Source organism: Otolemur garnettii, unplaced genomic scaffold (assembly GCF_000181295.1).
Source record: "Otolemur garnettii isolate 467f Iridium unplaced genomic scaffold, OtoGar3 scaffold00003, whole genome shotgun sequence".
Classification (NCBI taxonomy): domain Eukaryota; kingdom Metazoa; phylum Chordata; class Mammalia; order Primates; family Galagidae; genus Otolemur; species Otolemur garnettii.
The window spans coordinates 5699072-5711329 of NW_003852398.1; the positions used below are offsets into that span (position 1 = coordinate 5699072).

The window sequence follows — 12258 nt, forward strand, 5'->3', positions numbered from 1 at the left end:
ATTGCCCAGGCTGGTTGCAAACTCCTGGGCTCCAGTGATCCTTTTGCCTCGACCTCCCAAAGTGCTGGGATTACATGAATGCTGAAAAGACCTGATGTCCTATCATGCCATTTAGCATTAAGTTTTCCTATACCCTGCTAATTGTATGCACATCCCATTCCATCTTAACCATAAAGCTGAAGAGTTCCTGAAAACCAGGTGGCATTGTGGGCTTTTTCTGTGTGCCAAAGTCTGGCACAATGCTAGGCATGAGGGACCCCATTCCCACACTAGCACATCCGCACCCAGCCTATGCCAGAGCTCTTCAGATCCTGGCTGCCTTCAGGGTGAACTCTCAAGGGCAGGAACTATGTTTCTCATTTGCTGTAGCTCACACCTAGCCCAGGATCTCTGTCTCCAAGCTGACCTGCATGTGCCCTACCCCGAGCCTAGGCCTGGGCCCCACAGGTGCTTTAGTGGGACCACATTATTGAACCTTCACAATCATCTTTAAGTTGGAAGCCATCATCCTACATTAAAGGTGAGGACACTGAGCTTAACTGACAAAGTCACGGAACAGACAATGCAGAGTTAAGCACATCCTGCAAGGCCTGTCTGACCCCTACCCCACTATGCCATTAGGAGTTGGCCCCAGGTTCAAAACCCAGGGCATCCTACGGGACCTTAGCAAATTACTAAACTCTTTATGCCTCAGTTTCCTCACCTATACAATGAGGGTGACAATAATGGTGCCCTCCTCATGAGTGGCTATAAAGATCAAACATACAGAGTAACACATGGAGTGCTCAGGGCAAGGCCTGGCATCAAGTAAGCACTCAGGAGAGATGGCTACTGAAGGAACCTATGGGAACACTTTACGGGCTCTAAGAGAAGCTCTGCAAACCAGATTCCCATGTGGGAAGATGCTGTTTCTTTTGATAGTCCTAACTACCCTATCACCTATCAGAACCCCCTATCAGAACACCTATCACCCCTGTTTAACAGACGTGGAAACTAAGGCCCCGAAGAGTTAAGCCCATTGCTGCAAGCTGCAAAGCCTACTGGGGCAGGACCTGGCCTGTAGGCCCAAGTGCACATCCTCTTGTGCCCTACTGCTCTGCTGACCAGCCCATAGCATGCATAACCTGGACTTGATGCCAGGCCACCTCGTCTCACATCCCACTGCCCAGTGCCTCTGAGCCCCACACCTGGCAGACATTTGTCCCAAAGACCTCCCATCCATGGCCTCTGACCTTCCTGGAATGACTTCCGGAGGTGGCTGGCCCTGTCCCCTCCCCCAAGGTAGGCCTCCGGTCTCCCTCCCTGTCCTCCAACTCTCCTCCTGCTCACAGGAGACCTTATCGACCAAAGGTCAAACCAATCTCCTTACTCTAGGTCCCCAAGGGGAGCTGTCCTGCTCCAGAAGCCAGCCTCCCATTAATGATTTTCTCCCTGGCCCACTGGAGAGAGGCAGTGTGGGTGACCCAGGGTCAGTAAGGGCTATCGGGTGGCCCTTCCCCAGGATGTTTGGTGGTGGGAAAACAATCCATCTTGCCCAGTTTCCACCATTTAAGCCACACTCTGTGGCCAGATCAATCCCAAGAGAGGTAGTAGGGGCAGCCTCTGACACGGAAATAGGATCTGTCTTCCTAATAAGGCAGGAAGTACCCCTGGGCTTCCTCAAGACCTCTAGCAGGTTCCGAGCCTTTGCAGAGACTGGATCTTCCACCCAGAGCACACCACCTGCCCCCTGTGCCTGGCTGTCACCCCCTTCAAGAGCCACCTTGGAAGCCATTCCTGGCTCCCACATCCCAGGCTAGGTGCAGGCTTTGGGACAGTCTATTGCAATGGCTTATTGTCCCAAGTCCAATATGTGAGTTCACCCCGGAACTCAGCTCTCCCTGCAGGAGGCAAGTAGCAAACACTTGCCAAAAGGCTGTGGCTAAAAGTGAGGGAATATGAGGCCTATATCAGCCCCACCACTTACCACCCAAACAAGGGGAGTGCCCAAAGAGGGTGGCACTCTGTTTCTAAGGCTACTGCTCACTAAGCTTCCCTCTGTTCCAGGCACTTTGCTAAGAAGCCCTGTAGATATGGAAGTGCTTCTGATTCACTCAACCAACTGTGGAGGTGAGTACCCATTTCACAAACTGGCCCTGGAGCCCATCTCTCCAGGCTCCTGGAAAGCAGAGCCTTGGAGACATCCACTTCTTTCCTGTTAGCTAGCTGCCCCAATGAGGGGCCTATCTTTAAGGCCTTCCCAGTATAGTCAGAGCTACTGTCTGCCCAACTGACAGCCCCCCAGGTGTACAATTGTCAGGGGTACTGAAAAGTTGCAGTGCAAACAAAACCAAATTGCTGCAACTCTCTCAAGGCAAGAAAGGTTGGCACACAAAGCATGTCTCCTTCTGAAGGGGAAGGAGTCCCTATTGCTCCACCATCCTCTTGGCTCAGACACATGGATTATCTCTTGGGTCACAGAGGCTTTTCCCACAGTGGGGTGGCTACTGTCCCCCTGCAGCCTGGGACCTCAGTAACCAAACCCTACCTGCCTCTTCTCTTGCCTGAGGGCTTTGACTCTGGTAGAAATATTCATTCCCGCTGCACAGAAGCGACGAAGAGGGCCCCACAGGCTCAAACCTCTCCTGGGTGTGCCAAGATCCCCAGGACCCTGGGATGAACATAGCACTCAGTGCAACAGATCTGGCCCACACTCTGCCTGCAGCCCACCCTCGTCCAGCACAGCTCTGGATACACAATGTGATGCTGTTTCCTGCTCAGAACCCCACACTGGCTCCCCATCTCCCCACAGGAGAGATGTTTTGTTCTCCTTACAAAAAAGCCCGGTCTACCCTTCTAGGCACTGGCATGGGAAGCTGCTGCAAGGTGAAAACAGGTTGGGATGAGTACCCAACCCAGAGCTAGCTTCCAGAGCCCAGTCATGGTGCCCCCTACCAGAGTATCCAAGAGTCACTGTTACTCCCTGTGGCCCGAAGACTTGAGCCTCACTGGCCCACTCATGGCTCTGAAAAGCATGCTAGGGAGCTTCCTATTTCTTCCTGAATACTCTTTCCACCTCCCATGGATGCCCGAGCCACCCCACTCACATGCACACACACTGCATCAACACACACCCTATACACTCAAAACAGCACAGCAACCAGCACTGACTCCCCTCAGATGTTACCTGGCTTCACCCCATCACCAATTTATTTGATTTATTTAAGCCTCAGTTTTCTTATCAGCAAAATGGGGATTGTTTATTACATTTATCTCAGAAAAAGATTATATTAGTGACGATAGCCACTACCTTTTTTTTTTTCCTTTTCTTTTTTCTTTAGTTTAGTTTTGTTTTTTTTAAACAGTCCCTACTTGTTGAACACTTCCTCTGTGCTAAGAACCACTTGAGGTAAATTTTCCTTTGTAATCCCCAGGGTAATCCTGAGTTGGTATAATTATTATCCCCACTTTGCAGATGGAAAAACTGAGGCTTGCAGAGGTTTTATCACTTGTCCTAAGTCACAGAATTGTTGAGAAGAGGAATCAAGGTTCAAATCCAGGCCAAACTCTCTACTGCTTCACCTTGCCTTTTTTCCACTCTCCCAGGATGGTAATTGGTTCAGGTCAAAGGCCACAGCTGGGGGTGGGAAGAGGTGGGATACTGGAGTTCTCTTCCAGCACCCAAGAAGGATGGGGTCCCACCGCCCACCTCATCCTGAAGGGCTTATGCAATTTGTCCCCTACCTCCGGGTGGCCTGCCCAGAAAGAGATCTCCTTGGTCCCAAAAAGGGCAGCCCACAGACTTCCAGCCACATTCCATCACCACCTGCCTCCCCTAGCAGCTGCATCAGGCCTGCCAAGGCTTTCAGAGTTTCTCTAAATTCTGGATTCAAACCCGAGACCTTCACCACCCTCCGGCATAGTCCCCAGTAAATCAGCCCCTCTCTCTATCCCAAAATGTAGCTCCCCAAGCTTTTCCTCGAGAGCTTGCTGGACCCTGCCCCAGGGGGATGCCTGATGGATTATTGTTACTGTGGAGAATGAAGCTCATCTTGGCTCCCACTGACTGGGCACTCACTCTGTGCCAGGGCCTTGGCTAAGCACAGGCCTGGCACCAGCTCCTCACTCCTCACACAACCCAAGAAGGTCAGAACTATTACTATCCCGGCATTCTAGGCAACAAAGGGAGACACAAAGAGGCCATAAGATTGACCCAACCTGTACAGTAAGTAACAGAGCCAAGATCTGAACCCAATTCTGGCTCTGAAGCCTGTGAACTTCCCCTAGCAGGGACCCCTAGACAGAAGAGGGGGAGGAAATCTGGACCTACCCTGAATCTCGGCATGGCTCAGGAGGGTACCACCACCTCCTCAGCCCAGGCTCATGGCCCCTTTCCTGTCACACTACCCACACTAGACTCAACCAGGACAGACAGTGACACCAACACTGCAAAGGGCCCTTCCCCACCCCCAGCCTGTCCATTAAGCTCCTAGGACTATCAATGTATTGATTGGCAGGGCTGAGCCATCAGCACTGAAGGGGGTACTGTGGGATGGGGGCTGGGCCTGAGCTCTCCCCATACATCAGCCTTCTCCATACAGCTTGTCAATACGCATTCCACTGCTGCAGACAGTCAACTCTGGGGCCAGCCTGGGCTGGGGGCAGGACCTGAAAGACCCATGTCCTCTTCTCTTCCTTCTTTTCCCTTCCTGCCAATCCCCATTTCAATTCCAGCTCCCTTACAACTCTTGAGGAGGGAGAAAGTCAAATGTTTGCCTGTGACAAGCCCTTTATTCCAGCACTCAGTGCCCTCAGGGGCTTTCCATCCCCCCCCCCCCCCCCGTTCCTACAACTTGACGCTTCAGCCACCCCAATCAGTGCAGGGCTCCCTGAGTATACCAGGCTATTCCCTGTTTCCAGGTAGCACCATTCCAAGTGGCCACAAGGCTGTTCCATACACACACACACACACACACACACACACGGCCCACAGTGTCCTCTTCACCTGACTTGCTCTTATTTTATGACTACAATAGGACATCTTCCCTGGCAGATGCTCTTGCCTGAGGGGCTGGTTTCAGGGCCCTTCATCAGAGTACCCACTTCACCCTTGAACTTTGTCCTCCAGCACACATCCCTCTGTTTCTCTCAAGTCCCCAAGGGCTAGGACGGATGCTGACCCCCACCCTGTTCTAGCACCTGGCACCAGGAGAGTAGACAGGGGACTCAAACTAGGTTGCCAGCCCCCAGGGAACCTCTCCAAGCCCTCCTCCAACAGTCCCACACTCAGCCTGCATGTAGTTCTGTGCCGGGGGCCTGCAGCGTGGGCCAGACCTCCTTAGACCTCTAGGAAGCTTGGAGCTGGTAGATACCCCAGAGTCAGATGCATCCTGCAGCTCACGCTGACTTAGCATTTACAATGAGCTGGACACTGTGACAAGTGCTTCCCTCAGGGGACCACAATTCCCCTCCAGCGACCCCAGGAGGAAGAATCCATCCTGATGCCCAGATAAACTACAAGCCACAGAGAGGCCAGTCAATTCTCAGTCACACAGCCAGCAAGGCAGGGTGGAATTCAGGTGGGCTATATCCAGAACCTGAGCTCCAACTGCCTCTACATGCTCTACAGAGAGTATACTGGGTCACAGGATAGCGACAAAAGTGCCAAGGGACCCCAAGGGAAAACACGGGACAGGGCCTGGGGGTGTGTGTGGCAAATAAAGCTAGCGACAGCATCTGCCATCTCTTCACAGGGTACCCTGGCGGGGGAAAGCTGAAGCCTTGGATGTCTTCTTCATTCTCCTCACGGCCCAGACTGGGGCCAGACATGCAGCAAGTGTCCTATAAATGTCTGTGGATGAGGAGCAACACCATCTCTGAGTGCCTACTGCATATCTGATCAAGGATACACCTTCAATTACTGCTCCCAACTTGTACATTATGAGAAAACAGATTCAGAGAGGTTGAGGACCTTGCCCAAGGCTACACAGCCTTATGAGCAGTGGAATGACAATCAAATCCAGACTTAAGTCCAAAGTCTGCATTCCCAACTCAGACTGGAAGAGACCCAAAGTTACTGATCCAAGGGACACATCCTTCCTAGCTTTCACTGCATCCATGGCATGCTATGTACCCAACATACACAATATCATTGATTCTGCAATTACTCCTACTCATTTACTTATTGTCAGCCATATCTAGCAACTGTGTGGAATATCCCATTTAGTTGTCACAACAACCTTAAGAAATCAGTACTTTACATTACCTTTACAAAGTTACAGATGGGGAAAACTGAGGTGCAGAGAGGGTTGAAGGCTAAGGGATGTTTACAGAACAGCTGCTAAGCAGCACAGGCAGGATTCAAAACTTGGGTTTTTCCTACACCAAAGCCTACACACTCAAGTACTACAGAGCCACTGACCTCACCTCACTGATACCCAGGTGGGTAGACAGAGGCTCAGAGAGGGAGCCAGTGATAGAGCCAGGACTGGAACCCAGGTATTCTGGGCATCCTTCGGTGCTGCGGCCAGCAGGAGGCTTGCCTTTAGCCCCATCCTTGCTCGCAGCAGCATTTTAAATGGGCCTGCGGCCTTTTGCCACTTAGATGTCAGAGCAAACAGACCACCAGCAAGCCTGACAAAAGCCCAAGGGGTCTACTGACCTGCTGTTGTTCCAAAACAAATCCCTATACTCAGCAGGCCCAAGGCCAGATGGCTCTCCCCCAGCCCCAGCCACTCAGGCAGCGCCCTTAGCACTGTCCTCCCCTTAGTTCACTGCCACAGCTCCTCATGAGTGGAGACAGAGCCAACCTGGCAAAAGCTACAGAGCACAGAAAGGTTCATCAGAGCAGACCTTGTCCACAGAAAGGAGAAAATCAACACCTTCCCTCCCCCGAGAGACCAGGAAGTGGCAGAGCCCCTGAGAGGGAGAAAACTCCCCTGTGCGGGGGGCACGGGAGTTGTTCATGCCATGCACTGCCCTCCCCACACAGGCAGCAGGGACTGTTTCCTTGGTCGTTTTTTCCTATTTTACACACACAGAAGCTGAGACCAGAGAGGGTAAGTAACTCGCCCAAGATCACACAGCAAAAAGAAAGCAGAGCCACAGTGTGAACCAAGCTGGCCAGCTCCACGGTTCTGATACTAGTAAGCCTAGGTTTAGAGCCAGACAGGTTGCAGCTCTGCCTCTCTCTTGCTGTGTGACCATAGGTAGGTTACTTTATGCCTCACTCCTCTTTTTCCTTCTCTGCAGAATCCCTCATTCTAGGCTAGATGCGAGCCTTGACCTGGATAACGTGTATAGTGAGTATACAATACCTCATGGCCCACTGTGAGTATCGTTTTTGTTAGCCAAAGGTGCCTGCACCCCAATTTTCACACCCACAAATTCCCTGCTAAATGACTAGGTCAGAACCAAAAGGCCTTCCTGAAAATGAAAGTCTCCTCCCTGTTTCCCTCCAATTTTCCTTTGGGGGACTACTGTGCCCTTAGAACTGCCAGGGGCTAGATAGAGGCAGCACCTGTGACCCTGTTGTGCTGCCTCAAGCCCACTGACACTGGCTGTGCCAACCACAAGAAATTCGAAAAATCCACCTCCTTATCTCAGAGCAGGTGACACTCCCTGGCTACAGGAATGCTGGTGGGGTGCCCCGCCCCCTCCTCCTTCTCTAGGAGGGGAGTGCTGAATCCCCCAGGCCTGCCCCTCCTGGGATACCCACCTCTAAGTCTGGGACCCTCTCTGACGAGCACATTCCAGGAGGAACAGGGCCCACAGACTCCAAGTCAGATGTCCTCAATCTCAGAGACACTTACTTGGGCTCTGAACATCCCCCCACCCCCACATCCAAACAGAATCTGATATGAACCTCTCGCATGCCTCTGGGGACTATTTCCCACCAGTATCCTTTCTGGATAATTTCAGGATTCATTCTTGAAAAGTCAGCTTGCTGTGGTAAAAAGAATATAAGATCTACATTCCAGAGTCTTGGATCTTAGCTATGGCCCTGAATAAATCCCTTCTCCACTCTGTGTCTCAGTTTCTCAATCTGTGAAACAGGAACACTACCCCCTCCTACGTCAGCCTCCCCATAGAATGACTGGAAGTGGGCTCGGTGCCTGTAGCTCAGTGGTTAGGACACCAGCCACATACACTGGGGCTGGCAGGTTTGAACCTGGCCTGGGCCTGCTGAACATCAATGACAACTATAATAAAAAAATAGCCAGGTGTTATGGTGGGCACCTATGGTCCCGACTGCTTGGGAGGCTGAGGCAGGAGAATCCCTTAGGCCCAAGAGTTTGAGGTTACTGTGAACTGAGACGCTACGGCTCTACCGAGGGCAACATAGTAAGACTCTGTCTCCAAAAAAAAAAAAATGGTTGGAAGAGTGAAGCCAGCTTCCTGTTGTAAGGGACACTCTGACATTCCCACAAGCAGGGTCTTTTTCCCTCAAGCAAGTCACTGCTCCTTAGCTCTGGTTTCCTACTCTGGTAACGAGAGGAGATGTTACCACAGTCCAGAGTGCTTGGAGAGGGGGGACAGAGAGAACAAGCACCCCCCTCCCCAAGATGGAACTCTCCCTTTCTAAACTGGGAGCTCCCTGAGGCTGGGGACTGACTAGGTCTTATTACCCAGGCCGGCAAGAAGCAGGCTCCCAGCAAGAATGTGTTGAGTGAGTACCGTCTGTGTGCATACATGGATAATGCTGCTTTAAGAATTAAAAGCACCATCCACTAAGGGAGCGCCCATCCTCCTCTTGTCCCAAAGGACCTTGTCTCTGGCTTCTCCTTCCTAGCCAGCTTGAGGAAAGGTGCTAAACCTCACTCAGAAGGCCAGGGGTGGAGGGTGGTCAGGCTGAGGGAGGCACAGAATGACACTTCCGAACTTGAACACCTCACGGGATGAGAGAGGAAGTGGCACTCCAAGAGAGACAAGGGGCTGGTAGGAGAGACAAGGGTCCAGAGGAAGCTCCTCCAGCTGTGGCCTGCCTCATGCCTGGCCTGTCTGGGGAAGGCCAGGACCTAGCCAAGCCTGGCGGCAGGAACAATGTCAGGCAGGTGCCAGCCGAGCTGCGTGAAAGGCCCAGCCCGGTGTCATTGTCAGAGCTCAGCCAAGTGCAGAAAAGCAATTTACTGGTCATGCCGCCTGCTCCCCGTGGAAATTTTTTAAATTCTTCCAATTTGAGCTATCTGTGGTGTCCCGAGTTGTGTGAAGAAGGGATGAAGGGATTTTATTAAATTCCCAGCTTCCTGTTTCCAGGGGTGGCAGGAGGTGGGGAGGGTATGAGGGCAGGGCTTACAACATTGGGAGTGGGGGGAGGACAGTATCTGGCATTGAATGTGCTCATGGAAACGAGGCTGGGGGCAGGGACCCATTCTGGGGCTGGTAGATGAGGGACACGCCAAGGTGAGGAGCCCAGAAACTGCATTGCTAAGACTAGACCAGGCCCTCAAACATTGAAGTGGGGGAGGGAAGGGCATAGATGCATCCATTTCCCAGCAGAGCAACGTGCCTTCCTGGGGGATGAGAATTTACAAAGCTTCTTCTACCCCTATCATATATCAATGCAACCTCATGACCACCCATTTCACAAACAATGATACTAAGACCCCGGAGGAGGTGGGGTTCAGGCCTAGTCCGTTGCATTGCAAAACCCTGAGCCCTTCCCACCACTCAGGGTGGCCTCCTCACCCCTTCACACACCAAAGGAGCTCTAACTTGATTTCTAAGCACAGCCAGCTCAGGACATAGCCATTCCAGCAACTGCCCAATACCACCTAAACTGGTACAGACTCCAGCTCCTGGCAGCTCATGCCACATGACTCCCAAGCCTCATCTCTACCAAGGCCACCTCAACTTTGTCCCTGAAGGGTGAACAGGGAGATGAACCTGCTAATCTCGCCTATAAGTCCCTTAGGATAGCATTCTAATCTGTAAGAACCTGAGAACCCTCTTTGAGACAGAGCGCATTTGGGCACCATTTTCACACAATGTTTCAAGGATTTCCCAATAATCTCACCCTTAGATATTCCAATCTCACCCTTAAAAACTAGTCCTATGGTAGCATGGATGTGGAAAGGCTGGAGAGGACAAAGGGGAAAAGGGAGGAGGTAAGAGAGGGAGAGAGGAGGCTCCCTCACCTGCTTGAAGGCTGCCTCTTGACCTAACCCAGACGGACCACCCAGCTCTTTCTGAAGATGCTGGCTCTAGCTCTGGCCAGGAGGTGGAGGGGGTATGCAGAGTCCAGACTCCCTCCCTCCAACTCCCCCTGAGAACACAAAGACCACACAGCAACCCCTTCTGGGCTCTACTTCAAGAAGAAGCAAGAGCAGCAGGCATCCAGAAGCTTGAGCAACCTAGCCCTGCACACCCCCACTATCCCCATGCCCATCTCACCACTCTGGAAAAGAGCTCTTGCCCAGATCAGATAAGCAGGCCCCCTGGAGTAACCCTGGGGCCTGCCCTTTGCATAGGGACTCAGCTACAGACCAGGCAGGCCATACCTGGCACTGGCGTCCCTCTCTGACACCAGCTACTCTGTACCCCACCCCCAATCACCACTCAGGGTCACATCTGCTTTGGCACACAGCCAGTCTTAAGTTACTGACTCCAGTTGTATTGATTCAAGGAGTCACTGGGGACCCTAGCCTGGCCAACAGGAGGAAAGAACCCCATCAGTCCGTCCATCCATCTTTTCAGCTGCAGCCCCACTGGCTGCCCCCCACTCAGTGCCTACCATGAAGGTAACATTCCTCTCCTGGGAGTGGGAGGGGAGATAAGCAGGCCCACCACCACCAAATAGTGCAGGAGGCTGATGACTCTTAGCACTCAAAAGCATCAACATTGCTTGGGCTGGAAAACTGGGAGAACCACCATTTTCCTGTGCGGAAGGCTCTCTCTGGGCATCTCCAGAACCCGAAGGCTAAGGTCTAAGCATCTTCTCTAACTCTGTAAGGACACCTGCCTTCAACCGCAGGGAGAAGGGTCAAATAACCCTCTTTTGGCCTGTGTCCAGCTCCTCTTATGTCTCCTCCCTTACAGCTCTAGGTGGGTGGGGGGTTTGAGCAGCTGGGCTTCCTATTCTTTTTGTTCCCCACACCACCACCACCACCATGCCGAGGCAGCCCTGGTCTGGTTCTAATCGGGGCTGAGGTCGGCTCCCTTTTTCCCTCTTCTCTCTCCCTCCCACCCCCCTTTTTCCTTCATTTCTACGGCTTTGGAAGCCAGAGCGTTCCAACTGTCTTCGTGCCAAGACCTTCCCGAGTCTGAAAGCTGCTGAAGTAACAGATCAGATTTTAGCAAGTGCTTTCCAGGCTGGGAGCCAAGCCCTCTTCTGATTCACGGAGCGAAGGCGGAGCAGGCTGGGAACCAGCCGAGGGCTACACCACCTTGGGCGAGGGCGTGCAGAGCCGGCCCGTCCCGGAGCGGCCTCGAAGACCCCTCTGCCTAGGCGCCGTGCGTTACCCCTAGTCCCGAGTGCTTGTCTGTCAGTCTCTCCCCTTCTCTCTCAATGTTGCAAACGCCTTTGAAACCACAGAGTAATTTACAACTGACGCTTTCTCCCTGGACTCAAAATCCACTCTCTGAAAGGAGCCTTTTTGTTTGGAAGAGCAAGCGGCGATGTTAAGGGACGGTTGGCAGATACCACCGCTAGGTCCCAATCCTCGCCGGCTGCAGGCGGGGGCTTGGAGCTAGGCACACTGCTACGGTTGAGCCAGCGGTCTCTGGGGCCGACAGGGGCCCCGACAGCAAGCGCCGGCCTGGACCCGGCAGCAGAGTCCCCTACCCTTGGCTGGTCCCCGGCCCTCGCAGGGCGCGCACGGAGCCGCCCTTCCGCGCCCCGAGAACAGGTGCACTGGGCTCAGCGCCCAGGAGAGGTGGGGCACAGGGAGGAGGCGCGGCTCGGAAAGGGGGATCCCTGTGGACCGCGGGGCAGGGACGGGGGTTGGGGGGAGGTCAGACCCTGGAGCCCACGTACCTGTACCTGGAAGCACAGCAGCAGGAAGTGTAAACACCTGCGGGAAAGAGATGGAGAGGTGGTCAGTGGGACTTGAGGGAGAGGGGCTCGCGGACAGACAAGCAGGAGGAAAGTCCGGCGAACAGACGGGCGGGCAGACAGAGCCACAGGCACACGTACAGACGGCTAGGCGGGGTGGGCAGCCCCGCACGCGGGCGCTTACAGGCAAGTGCAGGCGGAGGGCGCTGAATACATCGCTGGGTGGGTGGGGAGGCGGCGGCTCCTAGCCCAGCCTGCACATGTCCGCTCCGCGCGGCCGGGACTGG

At 53.3% G+C, this 12258-nt stretch overlaps 1 protein-coding gene across 1 annotated transcript in view; it reads right to left on the reverse strand.

Annotated features, from left to right (window-relative positions):
* The window catches only part of FGF18 (fibroblast growth factor 18), a 35511-nt gene extending 23263 nt beyond the window's left edge, over window positions 1-12248 (reverse strand). The window contains exons 1-2 of the mRNA XM_003781947.2: window positions 12156-12248; window positions 11954-11990 (exon numbers count right to left, since the gene is read on the reverse strand). Of these exons, the coding sequence (XP_003781995.1) occupies window positions 11954-11990; window positions 12156-12187 (69 nt within the window). The 5' untranslated portion in view covers window positions 12188-12248. The remainder of the gene's footprint in view (window positions 1-11953; window positions 11991-12155) is intronic.
* Between the last annotated feature and the right edge of the window lie 10 nt (window positions 12249-12258).